This window comes from Panthera pardus, unplaced genomic scaffold (genome assembly GCF_024362965.1).
Source record: "Panthera pardus isolate Hobbes unplaced genomic scaffold, ASM2436296v1 HiC_scaffold_16, whole genome shotgun sequence".
Lineage (NCBI taxonomy): Eukaryota > Metazoa > Chordata > Mammalia > Carnivora > Felidae > Panthera > Panthera pardus.
The window spans coordinates 18,102,368-18,124,706 of record NW_026526721.1 but is presented as its reverse complement, the minus strand read 5'-3'; the positions used below and the strand labels follow the sequence as shown (position 1 = coordinate 18,124,706).

At 38.3% G+C, this 22,339-nt stretch overlaps 1 protein-coding gene across 1 annotated transcript in view; it reads right to left on the bottom strand.

Annotated features, from left to right (window-relative positions):
• Positions 1-480: 480 nt before the first annotated feature.
• The window catches only part of CYYR1 (cysteine and tyrosine rich 1), a 110,558-nt gene continuing 88,699 nt past the window's right edge, over positions 481-22,339 (bottom strand). Inside the window, exons 3-4 of the mRNA XM_019467794.2 lie at positions 20,085-20,242; positions 481-8,386 (exon numbers count right to left, since the gene is read on the bottom strand). Of these exons, the coding sequence (XP_019323339.2) occupies positions 8,202-8,386; positions 20,085-20,242 (343 nt within the window). The 3' untranslated portion in view covers positions 481-8,201. The remainder of the gene's footprint in view (positions 8,387-20,084; positions 20,243-22,339) is intronic.

Below are 22,339 nucleotides of genomic sequence, written 5' to 3'. Positions count from 1 at the left end.
TTGAAATGCGTTAGTGAGACTGAAGACGTGAATTTTCCAAAAAAAAAAAAAAAGAATTTTTCATCTAATTTAAATTTGATTTATTTAAATTTAACCATATGTAGCTGGTGGCTAATGTGTTGGACAGCACGATTCCAGAGGCTGCTGTCCTTACGTTATTCTTTTGTTAACTTATTTTTGGTTAATATTTAGAGAACATTTTCTATGTGCCAGGCACTATACTTAGAATATTGCGTGTATCATCCAATTTTCACAAAACCTGATGAACCTCGTTATATTATTTACATTTTCCAGAGCAGAAAGTTAAATTTCATAGAGATGAAGTGGCCCCTCTCAAATAATACAGGCAGGAGACAGGATTCAACGTAAAGTCTATCCGGCTTCAGCTCTGTGTTTCTGTACAAAAGAATGAGGCTAAATCAGCAGAAATGGAGGGTGAAACAAAATGGACACAAGACAATTAAAATATAACCCTCGGTATAATGAGTCATTTCACTTTATTGCATATTGCAGACACTGGCCACAGCACACACATTGGTTTTTGAACAACCGTAATTCAAAGCTTTCACATTATATGCTGTTTTCCTTTCAGATGTATCATCTATGAAAATATCAGTGAGCTCCAAAAGTCTATACTGGTAATGTTCACCTTTATGCTCTTGTGACACTAACTACAAATAGTAAAAATAGACATCGGTTGTAGGTCTTTGGGCCTGTGCTGAGCCTTAAGGGTAGCCGTAAAACAACTCAAAGAAGAGATATGGTGTGGACTGAAATGGCTCCTATGGGGGTAATGTTTGCAGAACATAGGAGGTACGCAGTAAATGTTTATTGATGGCAAAGATGATGAGAATTCAATTTCCGCCGCTCCTTTCCTCTCCATTTTTCCTAAGGAATTTACGGTTCATTTGCAACCAACACTGTGAACGTCACAGAGACCCCAGCACTGAGTCACATAGCTGCGGTGTAATTGGATGTGATCACACTTACAGGAGAGAGATAAAGCACATGTACTGTTAAAACTATGCTAAAATCTCAGTCACTAGAATAGGCTGGAGCTCTTGAATGCTTTGTGTCTTATAAGCTAGAAAATCGTCAGTGCCTAAGACTCAAGCAAGTACATTCAAAACAAATCCAGCTTTTAGATCTTACTGACAGAGTGCATTTCAGTCAGATCAATGTATTTGAAAGAAAAATATGCTATGTATATTAACTACTAAGTTTCCTAACTACGAGGACCGGAACCGTAATTTTAAACCTTAAGGCATTTCTTTTGATTATTTTATTCAGCAAAATTCTTAGTGTCATTTTGGGATTTCACCAAATTATGATAATGACGTTGGATTAAACTTTTTAGATTTAACTGCCAAATGACACAAACATTTGATCATCTGCTCCCAGTGTTTTTTAGGCATGCAGTGCAGTGTTTAGGCAGACTTGTAATAAAGATCTTTCTAACCAGCTACTAGGAAGTTATGATTATCACAGTGTTCTTTCAATGAATAGAAGTGATACACAGTTTTGTTGTTCAGTTTTATTGAGAAATAATTCACATGCATCACTGTGTAAGTTTAAGGCACACAGAATGAAGGTTTCATTTACATATATTGTAAAATGATTACCACAATAGGTTTAACTAACATCCGTCTTCTCATATAGATACGATAAAAGGAAAGTAAAGAAGAATAAAAGAAAAAATTGTTTTCTTATGATGACAACTCTTGGAATTTACTCTCTTAACACCTTTCCTATATACCATACAGCAGTGTTAGCTCTAGTCATTATGTTGTACATTACATCCCTAGTGCTTATTTATCTTAAACTGGAAATTTATAGCTTTTGACCACCTTCCTCTTATCCCCCCTCCTCCCGCCTCCCACCTTTGGAAACCACAAGGCTGAGCTCTTTATCTATGAGTTGTTACTGTTTTAAGATTCCACATATAAGTGAGATCATACAGGATTATTTTTGTCTTATTTCACTTAGCATATTACTTTTAAGGTCCATTGTTGTTGTCCCAAATAGTAGGATTTCTTCATTTTTTAATGGCTGAATGACATTCCATTGTGTACACACACACACACACACACACACACACCACCCTACACCCCATACCTTCCTTATCCATTCATCTATTGATGGATACTTAGACTGTTTACATGTCTCAGCTATAGTCAGTAATGCTGTTATGAACTCATATGAGGGTACAAGATATCTTTTTTGAGGTAGTGTTTTCAGTATCTTTGGTTATGTTCTTAGGAGCAGAATTGCAGGATCATATGTGGTAGTTCTATTTTTAATTTTGTAATGATTCCTCCATATTATTTTCCATAGTGGCTGCACTAATTTATGTTCTAACAGTCTCTTGTGTTCCTTTGAATTTCTATGGTAATAGCTGTAATGTTTCTTTTTCTATTTGTAATTTTGTTGATTTGTTTAATTTTTTTCTCTTATTTCCTTGGTTGGTCTGGCTAGGATTTTGTCAATTCTATCTTTTCAAAGAAGAACTCTTAGTTGGTTTATCTTTTCTATTGTTTTTCTATTCTCTATTTCCGTGCTGGTCTTATTTCCTTTCTTCTGCAAACCTTGGGGTCAATTTGTTCTTCTTTTTCTAATTCCTTACGGCATACAGTTAGGTTGTTTGAGAACTTTCTTACTTCTCATGTAGGCATTTATTGTAATGAACTTCTCTCTTAGAACTGCTTTTGCTGCATCCCATAAGTTCTGGTGTGTTGTGTTTCCATTTTCATTTGTCTCAATAAACTTTTATTTCTCCTCTAATTTCTTCTTTGACCCACTGGTTGCTCAGGAAAATGTTAATTTCTATGTGTTTGTGAATTTTCCAGTTTTCCTCTTATTACTGATTCCTAGTTTCACACTACTGGTATGAGTTCAGTCTTCTTGAATTTGCTGGCCTGTTTTGTGGCCTAACATATGGTCTGTCCTAGAAAATGTTCTAGGTGCTCTTGAGAAGATTGTGTATTCTGCTGTTGGACAGAATGTTCTGTGTACATCTGCTAGGTCTATTTGTTCTATAGTGTTGTTCAAATCCACTGTTTCCTTATTGATTCTCTGTCTGGATGATCTATCCATTGTTGAGAGTGGGGTATTAAAGTTTCCAACTATTATTGGATTACTGTTTATTTTTCCTTTTAACTCTGTTAGTTTTTGCTTTATGTATTAAAGTGCTCTTCTCTTGGGCACCTAAATATTTACAATTGTGTATCTTCTTGATGTATTGATTCCTTTATCATCACATAATAACCTTCTTTGACTCTTTTTTTATTATTTTTAAAGTTTATTTTGTCTGATATAAGTGTAGCTATACTTGCCTTTTTTGTCTTTTATTTAAGGTTAAAGTGAGTCTTTTTTAAGGCTGATATTGTTGAATTTTTTTATCCGCTCTGCCATTCTTTTGATTGAAGAATATAATCCATTTACATTTATTGTAATTATTTATAGGTAAGGGCTTACTATTGCCATTTTGCTAATTTTTTTCTCATTCTTTTGTAGATCCATTGTTCCTTGTTTCCTATCTTGCTGTCTTTTTTGTGTGTGTTTTTGATTTTTTTTTTGTATCAATATAGTTTGACTTATTTATTGTGTTCTCTTGTGTTATTATTACAAGATTTTCCCTTGTGGTTACCATGAGGCATGCATAATATATCTTAAACTTATAACACTCTATTTTAAACCTATATTAAACCTATTAATAACTTAAATAGAATTTTTATACTTTACATTTTTATTTCGGCCCCTCACATTTTAATGTTTATTTATTTTTGAGAGAGAGAGCACGAGCAAGGGAGGGGCAGAGAGAGGGAGACACAGAATCTGAAGCAGGCTCCAGGCTTCAAGCGGCCAGCACAGAGCCCAATGCAGGGCTCGAACTCACCAGCCGTGAGATCATAACCTGAGCCAAAGTCAGATGCTTAACCAACTGAGCCTCCTAGGCTCCCCTCTGCCTCTCACATTTTAGATTATTGTTGTTACAATTTATGGTTTTTTTATATGGTGCAAAGAACAACAGGTTATTGTATTTATGGTTATTTTTGCTACATTCTTAAAAAATATTTTTAAACTAGAGTTGTGAATGGTGTATCACTATTACCAAATTGCATAATCCAATTGTGACTATATATTTGCCATTGTCAGTGAGATTCATGCTACCTTTTTGTGTTTTTATTTTTGTGTTAATTATAAGGGGAGTTAAAGAACTCCCTTTAGCATTTCTTGCAAGACAGGTCTGGTTGTAATGAACCCCCCTCAGCTTTTGTTTTTTCAGGACAATCTTTATCCCTCCTTCATTTTTGAAGGACAGCTTTTCTGGGTATAGAATTTTTGTTGACAGTTATTTTCTTTTAGTATTTTGTATGTCACCCCATTTTCTCCTGGCCTGAAGAGTTTCTGTTGAGAAATTCACCAATAGTCATATGGGGGGTTCCTTGTATGTAAGTTCTCTTTTCTCCTGGTGCTATTAAATGTTGTTGTTGTTTGACTTTTATTTTTGGCAATATAATTATAATGTCTCTTAGAGTAGCCCTATACCCTTAGGTTCAACCTATTTGGGATCCTTTGGGCCTCATGGATCTAGATATCCATTTATCTCCCCAAGTTCAGTAAGTTTTCAACCATTTTTGCTCTAAATAGACTCTCTGTCCCTTTCTCCTTTTATTCCTTTGGAATTCTTATGATGCAAATATTGTTGGTTTTCATTATCCTTTAATTTCCATAGGGTTTTCTTTGCCGTTTTAATTTCATTTTTCTTCTTTGACTGGGTAATTTCCAATGCCCTATCCTTCAGGTTGCTGATTTGATCCTCTGCATGTTTAGGTCTACTTTTGAAACTCTCTATTGAATTCTTCAGTTCAGTTATTGTATCTTTTAACTGCAGGATTTCTGTTTTTGTTTTGATTTTTTGCTGGTTGCTATTTCTTTGTCAAACTCTTTTTGTTCCTGCATTGTTTTCCTAATTTTGTTTAGTTGTCTGTCTCTGCTTTCACATCATTCACTAAACTTCAGAGTATTATTCTGAATTTTTTGTCTGATAGTTTATAGATTTCCATTTCGTTAGGGTCAGTCACTGGGGCTTAATTTGTTTCCTTTGGTGGTGACGTATTTACCTGACTTTTCATGAGACTTGATTTCTTGCATAGGTATCTGAGCATTTGAGTAATTAAAAAAATTTTTTAATGTTTACTTATTTTTTGAGAGAGAGAGAGAGAGAGAGAGTTGGAGAGGGGCAGAGAGAGAGGGAGACACAGAATCTGAAGCAGGTTCTAGGCGCTTTCTATCAGCACAGAGCCTGACGTGAGGCTTGAGCCCACAAACTGTGAGACCATGACTTGAGCTGAAGTCAGACACTTAGCTGACTGAGCCACCCAGGTAGCCCTGAGCATTTGAGTAATTAACCTCCTTTTCCAGACTTTACAGGTTTGTTTTGGCAGAGATAGCTCTTCAGTAGTCAGCTCATTTTAGGTGGGTGTGTCTGTTGGAATGCCTTTGGGCAGGTGGGACCTGCTATTATGGACTTCTTTGGGCAAGGCATCTATTCAAACACTGAAGAGAGGGATGGAGTGTGTTTACCACTGGCTGAAAATACTTGGATATGATTGCTGGCTTGGTTCCCTATCCATATGAAGCTATAGGATGGGGTCCTCTGTTGTCTTATTCTCTGCTCAGACTTACTAGATGTTTGGGACTGGGTCTATATTCAGTAGTAGATGGAGCTATCTTACCTGCTTCTCTGCTCTGGCAGGGCAGCAGCCAGGGCTCAGGACCCATACAAATCATTGTTTGGGGCACAAATCAGGCCTGAGTGTCCACTGAATTCCCTTGTCAGGTGATGCTCTGCAGATGGAGGAAGCCAAGGGCTGCACTCTCTTCGAGTCCCACGGTATGTAGGGCTGTTAGATGGGCTGTGCAGCTTCCTGTGTGCTCTGGTTAAGCTCCCTGCTCAGATAGGCTGCAGGCTGTCTTCAGCAATAAGCAAGGCTATGAATTAGGTTCCCTGCCTGGATGCAAGAAGAGGAGCAGCTCTAAAACCAGTACAGCTCTTTGTTGCCTTAACTCAAGCAGACCCACACCACAAGTTCCCTGGCCAAATGAGGCCATTGGCTCTGCAAACTATCACCTCTGTCTGCTCTTCTTTCAGCTCAAGTGTCACTCAGTCACGCAGCTTCCAGGAGTCGCCTCTAGCCCTTCTGGTCAGATGGGGCTGAAGGCAATCTCCACAGTTGGCGGGGCTGTGACTCAGTACCCTTCCTGGGTGTGAGAAAACTGGGCTGTAGGGCTGACAAACTTCTTGTTTGAGGATGTGAATAAGGCAGATCTGCACCCCTCTGGGTTCCCTGGTCAGAGTGTGCTCCCAACTTGGCTCTACAGATGAGCAAAGCCCCTGGTTGAGATTACTATTTGGGCACTGCCAGTATGAACTTGGTCTGCCAACATCCATGGGCTGGTTGTTGCAAGCTCCTCCTCATTCTCTGTCACAGTTATATTTACAGTGGCTGAGCCCTGCAATCCAGTGGTATGAGATCAGAGTAGGGGTTGCCACAGAGTGATCCACCATCCTGGGGTGGGGGGGGGGGCAGTTAGTCCTCCTTTGGGTTCTCTTTTCCACTGGAGGAACTGGAGGCTCAGGAGACATCTCTTCCCGTGGTGCTGCACTGTCCTGAGGGAGGGGCAATGCAGTCAACATGCAGTCGCTTCTCTTACCCCTCTACTACAGTCTGTCTTGGTCTCTGAAGTTCAGGGGGTGCTTCAGCCTCACTCCTGTGTTTAGGATTCTCTCAGTGGTGTCTGGTTTTGGATAGTTGTTACTTGTTCTTCTTGTGAGGGGGAGCAAATTCAGGAATGATGTATGTCACCATCTTGGTGACATCCCTCTCCCCCAATGTTTTGTCAATGTAAATTTTAAAAACATGAAAGGACCCACATAAAAATATAAATGCTAAGGTTACTTGCAGCAAAATATGGCACATTAGAATTATTTAGTAAAAACTTTTATAGTTGAAGGTAGGCACTTCGTAACATTTGGATTTTGGCAAAAGGCAACCGTTTGGTGTCACTATCATAACCTTTCTATTAACTGTATAACTTTTTCAAGGGAGTAGGTTTTTAAAGTATTACAAAAGAAAAGGGAAACAAATTTGACTAAGCTATATATGAATGGAGTTCCACAGAACAGAATCCAAATTTTATTTTCCTCTCTTCTTTTTGTAAATTGTTGTATATCTTTTTTGTCAAGTTCTACGAGTCTACTCCTTGATGTAAAATCCCATGGGAATATTTGGCTTCTAATCTCTTAATCTGAAGAGAAGTATTTGTTGCTTGTGGAACTCAATACGGGTTTTCCCCCCCACAGTTGGAATAACCTTTTTCATAATAAAACACTACTTAATGTCACATGATTTTTAGATAGCAGTAGCTAGCACTTGGCTTTAAGCAGCTGTTGAGTCCCTTTGATCCTGTTTTAGCTGTCAAACTAAATAGAGAAGATTCAACTCTTCCAGTTGTTTTAATTCTTGGAGGCATAGAGACTTACTTCACTCTTGCCTAAAACATGAACAGAATGTTTGGGGCCCAGTGGATCCATCTACCATTTGATTTAGCTGTCCTTTCTAGAGCATGTCTCTATCAGATAGACAGATTCTGTTTGAAGTCTTGGTAATAGAGAACTTCACAAAACAATCTAGTGAATAAGGAAGCTCCAACTCCTCTTTCTTATACTGAAACCAAAGTTCCTTGTTCTCATCCAGAAACCAAAGTTCCTGTAGCTTCCATCCAGTGCTTCACAAACAGTGGAAGACACAGAGTGAGCTCTTAGGCACTTGAACAGTATTTATTGATGAACGAAAGAATGAATAATTCTTGTTCCAACTTTTAAAGCAGTGCAGAATATAGTTGTCTCCTTAGGTAGTCCAGGCTGTCCTCCTGTCTTTCCTAATTCTTCTCTTTTCCAGGATCAGTATTGCAATTTCCTTAAGCAACATGATTTTCAGATGTTTGGTCTATCTTGTTACTCTTCTCTGAATGTGCTTACATTGACTGGTACATCTCTTCAAACATGATACCATCAAATCGAACAGTACGTCAGATGGGGTCAGCTCAGAGAAGGCTAAAAACTCAGTGTTTCTTAGCCTGGACATTCCACTTGACATATTGTTTCACCCAAAAATGTATTCCTTAGAGCAAGCCTTTTATTCCAAGCAAGATCTCTGATTGGCACATATTCTGTTCTGGGAGAAGGACTGTTTTCTTGAATTTCCAGGGTAAGGAGGGGGTGGAGAACGCTGCGCGGAAGCCTGTGGGGTGGGAGAGTAGGGAGGCGGCAAGTCGGCACAGTATTCCATCTCATGGTCATAACTATAGGGCGGTGGTGCCACTGAAAAAGGAAAGGTAAAGGGCGTCAGACATTTAGCAAATACTTAAGTGTCTACTATGTTTCAGCCACTGGACTGAGCACTTTGGGAGGTGACATAATTTTTGTCTGAAAAAAATCTTAGTTTTATTTGGTTGAAGATGCACGTATATGAAAGGGTAGGTGCTATAAAAAATGGCGCCATTGGCCAAAATGTTTAGAATTGGCTGCTTAGGGAAGTTTCTTGGAATTATGTGAAAGGGCAGATAAATTAAAGACTAGGGGCTAATTCAAGACTGAGCAAAAGCACAGAAGCAGAAGAACACTTTTGTTGAAAGCAAAAAGTACGTGGAGGGTGGAAATGGGAAAAAGTGTTGAGGAATCCGATTGTAGCATCATCATGGAGGGCTCTGAATATCACATAAGGAGTGTGTGATGTGCATTTACCAGATATATATATATATAATATATATGTATATATATTATATATATATATTTAAATATATATTTATATTTATTTATAATATATATAAATATATATATTTAAAATTTTTTTTACATTTATTTATTTTTGAGAGACAGAGCACAAGTGGGGGAGGGGCAGAGAGAGGGAGGGAGACACAGAATCCGAAGCAGGCTCCAGGCTCTGAGCTGTCAGCATAGAACCTGACGTGGGGCTCGAACTCACAAACCGTGAGATCATGACCTGAGCTGAAGTTGGACGCTCAATTGATGGAGCCACCCAGGCACAACAGATATATATATACGTGTATATATATATACACGTGTATATATATACGTATATATATATATATACACGTATATATATACACGTGTATATATATATACACGTGTATATATATATATTAATATGCTGGTAAATATGCTTTGGGAAGGTGATTGTCTCAGCCATATGGATTGAAGTGGGCAGAAGGAAAGGAGAAATGATGTAATAGCATATGTGAAAGAGTGTAAGGGAGTCATGGCATTGAGTGAAAAAATCAGAAGAGATCTTGAGCAGCTGAGTGCTTACTTGATCACTGGGTAGGTGAAGAAAGAGATGGAGAGTGAAAGAAGGTGTTCAGGTATTGGGCACCCTTTATTGGGCTCCTGCAACTCAGAAGGTCATGGAACCATTATAGGAATAAGAAAAAAAGTGAGGGTTTTTCTCGCTTTAGGCAAGCACGTTTGTGAATAGGAATGAAGAATTTCGTTTTCTAAGTATTGTTTGAAAAATTTTCTTAATTTATTATTGTTAATATATGTCAGTGTGTTTTAAATCACATTTAATACACTTTATCACGACTCTGTATGGATGTCTATTTTGTAGTGTGCCAATCCCGTGTCGAGGGTTGGAAGAGAAGCACCCCTTATGTACTCCATGTCTTCAAGAACCAATCATTCTGCAACATCTGAGCAACGCCTCTGATGATTTGGCAGTAGTTGAATGATCACCATGATCATGATTCTAATTGGAAATTGACATGCCTTAATGGCTTACTATGAATGTAGCCTAAATCACAGGACTACTGTCATAATAATGCAAAAAATGGCATTTGCATAATAATGCAAAAAAAACGTTACAATGGAAGAAAAGAACAAGCAGCATTTCAATAAACTTATTTCTAAAATATCTTCCAGGGACACCTGGCTGGCTCAGTTGGTGGAGCGTGTGACTTTTGATCTTCAGGTGGTGGATTCGAGCACCATGTTGGGTGCAGAGATTACTTAGAAATAAAATCTTTAAAAAAAGTCTTCTAAATTGTGCTCTTACCAATAAGATTACGATAGTGTTCTGATTGATATGCGTGCACAAACATAGGGCTTCACCCTGTATGCAACACGAACAATGTTTCTTCTGGATCCCTTTAACTTGGCTTGCTTTACCAAGAGCTTGATGACTTGAACCACTTACTGATCTGCCTGTACTCAGGGATGTGAGGACACAGGACTGAGTCACCTGAGAAAAGAGGAAAATGGAGACACAGAACTGGGCAGGATGTCCTCTGAGGACTGCTCTCCTGAGCAAAGGCTTTGCCAGTGTCTGGTGGGCTCTACAGGCCAAGGCCTCATGGCAGAGGACACAGCTGTATACAGCTTCTCTAAGCCTGCTTTAATTAAACATTTGGAGTCTGGGCTATCACAAGCTTTGTTTTCTATAACAAAATGGAACAACCCCTGTGGACTCAAAGCACACACTCCCGCTGTATTACACCCACTCCTTTGCTTCATTATATCTAGGAAGACTGAGACAAAGAGATTTATAATATACTTCATCCAAGCCAAGAAATGCAGGCTCCATGTAAAACAGGAAGTTACAGCTGGATACCCATTGAACTGTTTCTTATAAACGTGTGGTTCTAAGCTGTTTTTATACGGAAGGTTTCCCTGCCTCCCACTCGAGGAGCACACGTAGAATGATTCTACAGATCGACTCTGCATCATTCTCTGTCATGAAGCGGTGACAGTGTCTATTTATGTAACAAAGTGTTTATGTTTTGCCATCTGCATTAAAACTGCTAGAGGACATTTCAGTGAGATTCCCTATGGTTTATACAGCTGCATGCTGAACATGAAAATTTAAGACATGATTAGAGCCATATAGCTTTCTACTCATACAGCCTTTGAATTTTGATAAAGTGATAACATAATGCAGAAGAGCAATATTTTGAGGACTGTCCATCATGAAATAAACATGGCACATCTTTTATAATACCAGCTACTGGAAGATACTTTGAAATAAGACTTGTATAACTGTGGACTGTGATAATCTTTCCTTCTTGCGATAATAAGGTTTCACTAGGAAGAAAACTTTTTAAGGTATCAATTCTAGAAAATTCCTGACTAACTCTAAGAGGTTTTGTTCTTAAAGGTCAATCATCTTTCAAAGATGTATGGATGCAGCTGGAGGGATGGTGCCTTTGAAATTCTTTCATAATCAATACTCCAATTCTATGATTTAAGTAGGGAAAATATGCCATTTATCCTTTTTTAAAATTTAAATTTATCTATTTTATTTTGAGAGAAAGAGAAACCACGGGGAGAAGCAGGGGAGGGGCAGAGAGAGAGAAGAGAGTGAGAGATCCAAGCAGGCTCCACATTGCCAACATGGAGCCCGATGCAGTGCTGGACTCACTGATCGCGAGATCATGACCTCAGTTAAAGTCAGATGCTTAACCAACTGAGCCACCCAGGTGCACCTATGCTGTTTATCCTTAATGTCATTATAGTTTTCTACAATATTATAAAATTTACAGACGTTATGTAATTCATAGAAGAAACATAATGCTTTTCATCCACTCAGGCCAACATCTCTAAAGCAAACGTAAAGGGGAAGATGCACAGTGTTACCAAAACATATACAACATTATTTTAAAAAATTTGGAAGCAGGAAAATCATCCATAATTTTGTCGCCATGATTTAACAACTATCTTTATATAATCTCTTCTAGTCATTTATGGTTTTTATATCCTTGTAGTCATGTAAAATGGGTATATGCTTTTTTTTTTACTTTGTATTATAACATAGTCTTTTTCATTCTACTACATATTCTTCATAAACTTTATTGTTAATGTCTGCATATTATTCTGACTCTTCAGTTATTTTGAAATTAACAATTTTTTATTATTATAAATAATGGAGTGATGACTTTCTTTCTACACATAGGTTTTTTTTGTATTATTATTTTGATTTAGTTTGTTAAAATAAAATTCCAAGAATCAACTAACTGGCTATCACTTAACACTTTGGTAATTTAATGGTAAAAACAATAGCTCTTTATTTTACATTTCTTTGGTAGTAGCTGGATTTCACATTGTTCTATAACTTGTTTGCTGTTTGTAGTTTATATTGGGTGATTTTTAGTTTGTTTTAGGTTGGTAATTTAAAAAGTGGGATCTTAATTCGAATCAAGATATAATTAACATAATATGAGATGAACAAATATACAGAAGTGTGTATCTTTTCTAGGTATTTTTCTAAAAATAACTGTCAAAATGATTAATTATATTTTTTTACCTTGACATACCACAGTTGAAAACTTGTACTTAAAATATATGCTTCATCTTTTTTTATCTCTTCTGTGTTGTTTCTAAACTTAGACATTTATCTCCTCTTTCAGATATCTGATACGTAACCAAACTATTTCTGAGGTTTTCCATTTAAATTTATGTATTATTTGATTTGGTGTATATTTGCATCAAAGTTTATTTTTTCTAAATTTAAAATTTTTGGCTAAGCCAAATTATCTACGTGCCTTCTTAATCCTCATTTTTCACATTGCTTTGTTGTCTCTCCTTTTGTTTGTGAAATTTTAATCTATTTGTTCTATTCCAATGAACAAGGCATGTATTTTTGTACTAATATCCCATTTAGTTATTATTGATTTTAAATGGTTTTAATAGCTGGTAAGCCAGGTGAATCTCATGACTTTTTTAAAACATGTTTCAAAAAAATTTTTTCTTACTAGATAAATTGACATATAGCATCATGTAAGTTTGAGATGTACAAAATGTTGATTTGACATGTTTATATATTGCAATATGATTACCACCTGTGAAATTAATTAAACAAGGAGCCCATTACACTGAGGTGACTCCACTGTCACGGTAAGCAAACCAAGATGTAAGCCTATAAATGCTTCAAAGTTACAAAAAGGCAACCAATCACAAAGAGCCAACTAGGATTTAAGCTGTAGCTGAGCATTTCTTCACTTCCACACTTTCTCTATATAAGGCAGGGTACTCCTAACAACTTCTGGTTGGTGCTGTCTGATTCAAATCAATTTTTGCTCAGATAAACTCTTAAAGTTTTAATATGCCTCAATTTATCTTTTAATATACTTTAGTGTTCGCTTACAACTTATTTTTAATTTTTTAAAAATGCTTATTTATTTTTGAGAGAGAGAGAGAGAGAGAGAGAGAGTGAAGGAGAGAGAGAGAGAGAGAGAGAGACAGAATCTGAATCAGGCTCCAGGCTCTGAGCTGTTATCACAGAGGCCGATGCAGGGCTCAAACTCACGAATCACAAGACCGTGACCTGAGCTGAAGTTGGCTGCCTAACTGACTGAGCCACCCAGGGCTCCAGCTCACAACTTAATTTTAAAGATAACTCCTAATATTATTGCTAGGAGAAAATCTTCTCCTCCATCGTCTCCCAAATCCCACTACTCACAATTTGCCTGAACCGTACTCAGAGCAGAAGCCCACAGAGCTCCCAGCAGGACCTCTCCACTGCTTCCATCCCCACCACACGGACCCAGTCCTGCCCACTTTTTCTCAATAGTGGCCTAAGATGCACTTCCCAAAAAGATGATATTGTTAGAAGCTGTCATTCCCCTTCCCCTCAGATGACATCGAGACCTAGTCCAGTCATGTTTTACATCTCTCTGTTACCAGAGAAACAAGTTACTAGACAAGCTATGAGAACATCCTTCATTGTAGACCTCTAACTCCGGAAGGCTTTAGGCATGAATTTAATTAATTTTCTAAACTTTCCCCACCCCCTTTCACTGTACTCAGTAGACCACAAAGTCTGTCGTCAGAAAAGCCCTTTGTATCCTCACCTTTTCATCCCTTTACACATTACTCTAGCTCAGAATATGAGGCAGTCTTCTTCTAACTGTGCCTGTTTTCCAGAGAAATGAGATCTGCTGAGAGCGAGAAAAATAAAGGGGTTTTTGAGCTTTTGAGAAGAAGGAAGAATACAGGAGATAATTATCTCAGGAAGTGAACATTCACTTTCTGTTTTCATTCAAGTCAGATCTGTCCTGAGAGGGCAGCTTCCTCTACAGCAGTATTAAATCAGAGGTCTTCTTTTTCTCCCGTATCCTACGTCCTATAGGGCCAGCAGGTGCACTGGGTGTCTTCTGGGATTCTCATAGCCATTTTTCAAACCGTGGCTTATGTTCCCTCTTTAAAAACCTGGGCTCTTTTGTAGCACACACTATGAGATTATACTACTTTCTACTCCTCCTCGTTATCAATACCTGTGGTCTGCTCTGCTCTAGACTCTCATCCATTGAAGATTTAGCATCTGGCCCATTATCTTTCTCCACATCATGACTTCTATTAGCATTGTTGATGATTTCAACATTCATGTGTTGAAGTTAATTTCTAGCCCCAAGATGGAGCTTACTTCTGCCCAGGGTGCTATGGCAGCAAACCAAAGCTTAGATAACCATCATGTCCCTACGAAGCTCCACTTGACCTGGAACTTAGTAGATCCAGTCAGCTAATCCCCAAACCCCAAGCCAACTCTGGGCTCTATACTTACTTCCTGTTCCTTCTCACTCCAAACAAGGTTTATGCGGCAGCCAATCAGATATTTCTTATTTTTCTCTTCTTTGTTCTTTATTTTTTTATCCTCTAAAAGCTCCCTTCCTTCCACCTATTTTGCAGCTCTCTGCATGAAGACTGTCCACTTCATGAAGTGTTAAACAGTATTTTTAACACTTGAACTTTTTTGCCTGCAAAAATCTTTTTCTCACCCTTGCTGTAACCAATAACGGAATGGTACGTATGTAAATCTGACCGCGACTCTTTACCTTTCTAGAATACGCACGCCAACATATCTTGAACTTCACCTAGATTTCCAGTTTCACTGATGGCATTTAAAAAAGTTAATTTAAACTGATGTCACCTCTTTCCTGTCTTCCTATCTTTCTTTATTAAGCTTAGATTTATCATCCATCAGTAAAATTATTTCTGTGCATTTATCAACTTTCTTATCTCTTTTTCTCCCCATTGCCTGATAAATCTCCAATCTTGATTAAATTCAACATTTTGGCTCTCCCAGACTGGTACCTAGGAGCTTAAAGTGGCTAGAGAAAAATGAACAATTAAAACAACTGATTTCACTTTCAAGGAATGACTATATTCTTAAGTGTGGAAACCCTTGGCATTGCTTGGAAATTATGTATTTCTTTAGGTATTTCCCTGCCCCTCTGAGATTCCTTAACTATAAACATCTCCTCAACCCACTTTCAGAACAAGACTTGTTTCTAATTTCTGTAAGAATATAGGCACAATCAGAAGATACTATCCTCCTATCACCAAATCCTTTGATAAGTATATGAAAGTCTTTGTGTGTTCAGTGCAAATACTAATGAGGTTACCCTCATTTGTGAATTCAATGATGCAAATAGATTTTTGATTTCTTTTTTTGAATGTTTAATTACTTTAAAAGAGAGAGACAGTGCATGGGCATGGGAGGGACAAAGGGAGAGGGGAGAGAGCAGGTTCCACTCAGCACAGGACCGGACACAAGCCTTTATCTCATGAACTGTGAGATCATGACCTGAGCTGAAATCAAGAGTTGGCCGCTTAAACAGCTAAGTCACTCAGGTGCCCCTAGAGTTTTGAGTTTTTTTAAATTCTTTAAAAGCTTTATTTATTTATTTTAAGAAAGAGAGAGCATGAGCAGGGGAAGGGCAGAGAGAGGGAGAGAAAGGATCCCAAGCAGGCTCCGCACTGTCAGTGCAGAGCTTGATGCGGGGCTTGAACTCACAAACCGTGAGATCATGACCTGAGCCGAAATCAAGACTCAGACGTTTAATCGACTAAACCTGCCAGGCACCCTAGAGTTTTGATTTCTTAATGAAATATTTCCAGGAGATTTTAAAGACCATAAGTCAGTTATTTTATAGAATGCTTCTCAACTTGGCTTTGTCAGATTTTTTTTTTCATGCTTAGATTCAAGCTGTAAACTTTCAACCAGAATCCTACACATATACAATTGTGTCATCTTCAGAGTAACTAATACCCAAAGGTGCAAGATGTCCATCTGTCCTTTTTTGGTGACTTTACTGGCTGGTCAAGATGTTGTTTGATTTCTCTACTTTCTGGTTTCTATCTTTCCCCTTATAACTAGCAGCAAACTTGGGAGTAGATACTTGCAAATGTCCTGCCCCCCTGCAGCCTCTTCCCCCAGATTCAGCATCATTAATGACTCTTGTCCCAAACTTTTTTTTTTAGGTTTATTTGTTTATTTTGAGAGAGGGAGAGAGAAGCATGGAGGGGCAGAGAGAGAGGGGAAGAGAGAGAATCCCAAGCAGCTCCACACTGTCATTGCAGAACCAATGTGGGGCTCAAACCCACGAACCATGAGACCGTGACCTGAGCCGAAACCAAGAGTTGGCTGCCTAATCTACTGAGCCACACAAGCACCCCCCCCCCCAACCTTTTCTTATGATGGTTTTAAAAATGATGATTTTTTCCAATTCCACAACCCCTTTCTATATGTATCCTTTGTCATTTTTCTCTTTGCAAGAACTTCCCCCTCCTTTTCCACTGTTTACCCAAATCAGTCTGTCTATCTATCTATCTATCTATCTATCTATCTATCTATCTATCTCTATCTATCTATCTATCTATCAATCATCTATTAGGCAATCAGCAGGGGACTCAACAATGTACTTCAGATCTCAGATTTCTTGATAGCATTGAAATTCCCTGCTTTCCTTTTGTTGATTTTTATATCTTTGCAAAGCCTTCTGTTGTGGTCTTTCTGTATTCTTTTCTTTCAAGTGTGTATCATCCAAACCTATTTTTTAAAAAAGGGTTAGCACAATCACTTTCCTTTGCTCACAATGAAGTTCTGGAAAGTAGTGGAAGTTATAAGGCTTGACAAATAATTGTAATTAAACTGGACACTGTTCACTCTACCCAACATGGCAGGAACAAAAACTATTTTGGAAGGTCATTGTCCAACAAAGTATTGGGGGTGGCAGACTACCTTTTGTCAGTAATCTCTCTAGTGCACAGAAATAGCATTCACTGCAGGTGTCCTCACTGAGCCCTTTCAGCAAGGAATAAGATGGCCTTGGCCAAATTATTTTCTACTCATGCATGTGGCCCTCAGGCTGTAAGACTATACAATAAATTGGGTGGTTGCCTCATTTATCACAAGGTTATTTCATTACTGTGAGGAAAAATATGTAATATGTCTACAGATGAAAGATTTTGAAAAGCATTCAGTACTACTCTGTGTGTTTTCCTATCTCTTAAGTAAAAGCTTAATTAGTTACTTTGCGAAGGAAATGAGAAGTGATCAAGCACATTATGTTTGTGAAGACCTAGCCTTTTTGCAGTAAAAATGCTTCCACCATAAGGCTTATTATGTTTCTCACGGTATTCGGTTCCCAGAACAATGCATTTACTGAAAATGCAACATGCTGTCGTGATCTGCCAGAATATATGACGCCACTCAAAAACATGTATCCAAGCATGAAATAGAAACTTCAAACCCGAGAAAACATAAGCCCTCACATTCAAATATTTTGTATTTTACATTCTACTTTTATAAAAAATATTAAAAAAATTTTTTTTACATTTACTTATTTTTGATAGAGAGAGAGCACACGTGGGGAAGGGGCAGGGAGAGAAGGAGATACAGAATCCGAAGCAGGCTCCAGGCTCCGAGCTGTCAGCACGGAGCCCGACGCGGGGCTCGAACTCACAGACCGTGAGATCATGACCTGAGCCGAAGTCGGATGCTTAACCGACTGAGCCACCCAGGTGCCCCCCAAAATATTTTTTAATGTTTTAAAATGTTTAATGTTTAATTTAAGCTTTTTTTTGGTCAAGCAAAAGTGTATCTGGGGGCTCCTGCGCTGCTCAGTTTGGTTGAGCGTCCAACTTTGGCTCAGGTCATGATCTCCCAGTTCGTGAGTTCGAGCCCCACGTCGGGCTCCGTGCTGAGAGCTCGGAGCCTGGAGCCTGCTTCGGATCCTATGTCTCCCTCTCTCTCTGACCCTACCCCACTTGCTTTCTCTCTCTCTCTCTCTCAAAGATAAATAAACATTAAGAATTTTTTTTAAGTGTATCTGGAATATTATCTACAGAGGGCTTCTCCTTGTCTTCTTTCTAGTTAATGTCTCTCTCTGACTCTCCTCTGTTCTCTTGAGTTATGGGCTGACCAGGTAAAAACAGGGAGATGTGAAGAATAAAAAACAACCCCCCCTTTTCTCCCCTTTCCTCGAGTTCTAACATCATTACACTAATCCCAACAATATTTTTACTAAGTTGGAAAGAATCCACATTGTGAATTGCTTTTGTGTGAGTAAAAGCTACATATTCCAGGGTGGAATTTAAAGTAAATTCTCTAGGTTTTTGTATATAACTACATCAGATCTTGTCATGAGTGGTGTTCCTCTCTTGTTCAACTACATCTGTTTAAATGGCCATTATGTGCCAGTCCCGGTATTATACTTGGGATTGAGTGGTGAACAGAATAGACAATGATTTCTTCTTTGTGGAGCTAATATTCTAGAAGGAGGGGATGGACAATAAACAGTAAATATAGCAATGAGATAAACTATATGGTATCTTAGAAGATTAAAAGTACTCTGGGGGAAAAAAACTGGGTAGAATAAGGACACCATGGGGAGGGACACAATACACTCTTAAATAGAGTGGGCAGAGCAGCCCTCAGTCAGGAGGTGATTTTTGAGCAAAGAGTTGAATTGAGTGCGGGAGTCCGTGTTCTAGGCAAAGCCCTAAGATGGGAGTGTGCCCTGTTGTGTTCACAGAGCACACAGAGCCTGTTTCTGTGTTCAAGGAAGAGTGTGACTAGAGCCAGAGTGGCAAGAGGGAGTAGAGAACGAAATGACGTCAGACAAATAAAAAGAGGAGCCAGTTCATGCATTGCCTTCTAGCCCCCAGTCAGGAATTTGCCATTTACTTTGGCTAAAATGAGGAACCCCTGGTTTTGACTGTTCCTCTGGAGACGATACCCCGAGGTACCCTCTTTTCTAAAGGAGCTGAGAGGGCGCCTGGGTGGCTCAGTTGGTTAAGCGTCCGACTTCAGCTCAGGTCATGATCTCACACTCCGTGGGTTCGAGCCCTGCATCGGGCTTTGTTCTGAAAGCTCAGAGCCTGGAGCCTGCTTCAGATTCTGTGTCTCCCTCTCTCTCTGCCCCTCCCCTGCTCATGCTTTGTCTCTCTCTGTCTCAAAAATAATAAAAAAAAACATTAAAAAAATAAAAATAAAAATAAAGGAGCTGAGAAAGAACATACAGTGGATGGGAAATTATGTTTTTAAGAATGTATTACATTTAAAACTTGACTCCTTTTTATATGTCAAAATGTACATATACAGACTGACCTAGAAAACTCTACTGTGTAATCACCTAATGTAAAATGGAGTATTTGGTTATAGAGTCATATGTATTCAATATGTTTATATGTAGAACTTCTAGCAGATTCTCGTCAAATACCTGTCAAATTATTAATGTATTACCTTTGTTGAGATTTTTCTTTGTTGAGAAGTTTGCTATTATGTTAAGAGGGTTTTCCTTGCATAAAGAGGACACGTAAAAACTTTAGTTAATACTTTTCCTTAAGACATACATACCTACTAGGTCAGATGCCAGTTTGTTAAGACATGTCACTTACACTTTCTCTAGAATTATTTGTCAGAACTCTGGCTGGTAGACACAGTGGGCGTGAATCGTCTATTTCTCTTAACTCCGGCTGATTGGGAATTGCGGTCAATGAGACAGGCATTAAAAATACAAATACCTTCAGATGTGAGGTAGATTTTGTTACCTGGATCTAATTAATCTCCATTGAAAGCTAGAGCTTCAATCTACGTTAATTTAGAAATGCCCTACCTTCTTGGAGATGATTGTGGTGGCCTCTTCAATGTTTCCTCTCTCCAAGGCATAGAGCATAACTAACAAATCTGACTCTTCCTTCAGAAGGAGTAAGTGATTGTGCTTACCAGGATAGGAGGAGATGGCATTGATGTGGGTGGTCCTGATGACGCCCACCCGGGTCCCACGGTTGTTTTTCATGCACATGCAGATACATATGGCAATCCCAGCAATGACCCCCATGATGAATACAATTCCAAACACGATGCCAGCAATTGCGGTGCCCCTAAAAAAGAAAAACAAAAGTACATTTGTTGAAAAGGCTCAAAAGTCTTTCAAATACAGCTCCGTGACTATGTGACTAATGCTCCTTTACAAATCTTTTTAAGGATAATGTTAAAAAAAAAAAAAGGTAATTCCCTGAATCAGTCAAGTGAGTAGTCTTGTGTATTTCAATAGATAGGAAAACGTTATAAGCCGTCAGGGAATCCTCTTTCAGTACAGTAAAACTATCATTCAGATTCTGGTTTTAGAAATCCATATATTTATACAAAACACAATTATCCAGATATGCTCTCGAAAACAATGATTAAAAAAACATTCTGCTGTGTACTTAAGCAGCAAAGAATTTGCCTATTGTCTGAGTACACATTTACTGAAAACAATTTGATAAATACCAAAATATTAAAGAAGATTTAACGTTTATCTTTATTAAAACTCTTCACAAAGTAGAACTGGGATTTTTTTTTTTTCTTGACAAAACAGAGAAAACCAAACCAAACTTTTTTTTTTTAAGTTTATTTATTTATTTTTGAGACAGAGCGAAAGAGAGCATGAGCTGGGGATGGGCGGGGAGAGAGAGGGAGACACAGAATCTAAAGCAGGCTCCAGGCTCTGAGCTGTCAGCCCAGAGCCCAATACGGGGCTCGAACCCACAAACTGTGAGATCATGACCTGAACTGAAGTTGGACGCTCAACTGACTGAGCCACCCAGGTGCCCCCAAACCAAACAGTTTTAAAAAATTATTCAGAAAACAGTTACGACAAACAATATTCTCATTAAATTTGGAAACAATGCAAGCAACACCTTTGTTCTTTAACGTTATGTTTTTCTCTGGAAGGCTTTTATCTCTCACAACAAAATCATAGAAGGGAAACATACCGCATGAAAGAATCGCCATTATCATTATGTGCACACAGTATGATTTGTAAGAGTCTACATTTGTCCACATTTTGGAAAGTAATGGGGGAAATCTTTGTGAAAAGGTAAATTTTCAACAGGCAGCATCATTTCTAGCAATGCTTTCTGAGGAAATACAGCACGTGTGGGCACAAATAATGTAACAAGGGTATTTCTCAATGTGTTGTTGCTAATAACAAAATATCAGAAGCACCTTAATATCCATATCAAGAAAATTACAAAAAGAAAAAAAATGTAATGCACCAGAGAATGAATCCTATATAGTGACTTAAAAAGGTGAAGAGGTCCACATGGATTGGGGTGAAATGTTCATGGTACATGGTTAACTTAATACTACAAGTGAAAAGGCAAATGTTCGCAGAATACCAGTATTCACAGATGATTGCAAGGAGAAAATTATATTTTTATATTTCAAAATTTTGAATGTATATCTAAAGATTTATTTTAAACATATGGGATCGGTGCCTGGGTGGCTCAGTTAAGCGTCCGGATTGTCATTTTGGCTCAGGTCATAATCTCACAATTTCCTGAGTTCGAGGCTTACGTAGGGCTCTGCACCGACAGCATGGAACCTAATTGGGATTCTCTCTCTCTCTCTGCACTGTCTCTGTCTCTCTCAAAATAAATAAATAGACTTTAAACAAAAAACAGTGTATAGACATGGGACAATAAAGAAAAATTTCACTTTCTAATTTGGGTAACTCCCCAGAAGTAACCATTTCAACTCTTTCAAACATTGTTTTAGTACCTTTCTTCTTATTTCTCATTAATACAGTTACATTCCTTTATTTTTTTTAAATGTTTATTCATTTGAGAGAAAGGAGAGAGAGAGCATGCACAAGTGGGGGAGGGGCAGAGAGAGAGAGAGAGAGAGAGAGAGAGAGAGAGAGAGAGATTGAGAGAGAATCCCAAGCAGGCTCCAACATGTCAGTACAGAGGCAGATGAGGGGCTTGAACCCATGAACTGTGATTTCATGACCTGAGCCGAAATCAATAGTCAGACGCTCAACGGACTTGAGCCACCTAGGCGCCCTTTATTTTCATGGATTATCTATTGGCTCCTCTTACAAGTATTTGGGAATTTCGATCCCACAGACAAACTTGATCCATGGTTAAATCAGTCATCAGTATTGACATTTACCATGACATCGCTTACTGCTGAGTCAAGCAAGGTACATTGGT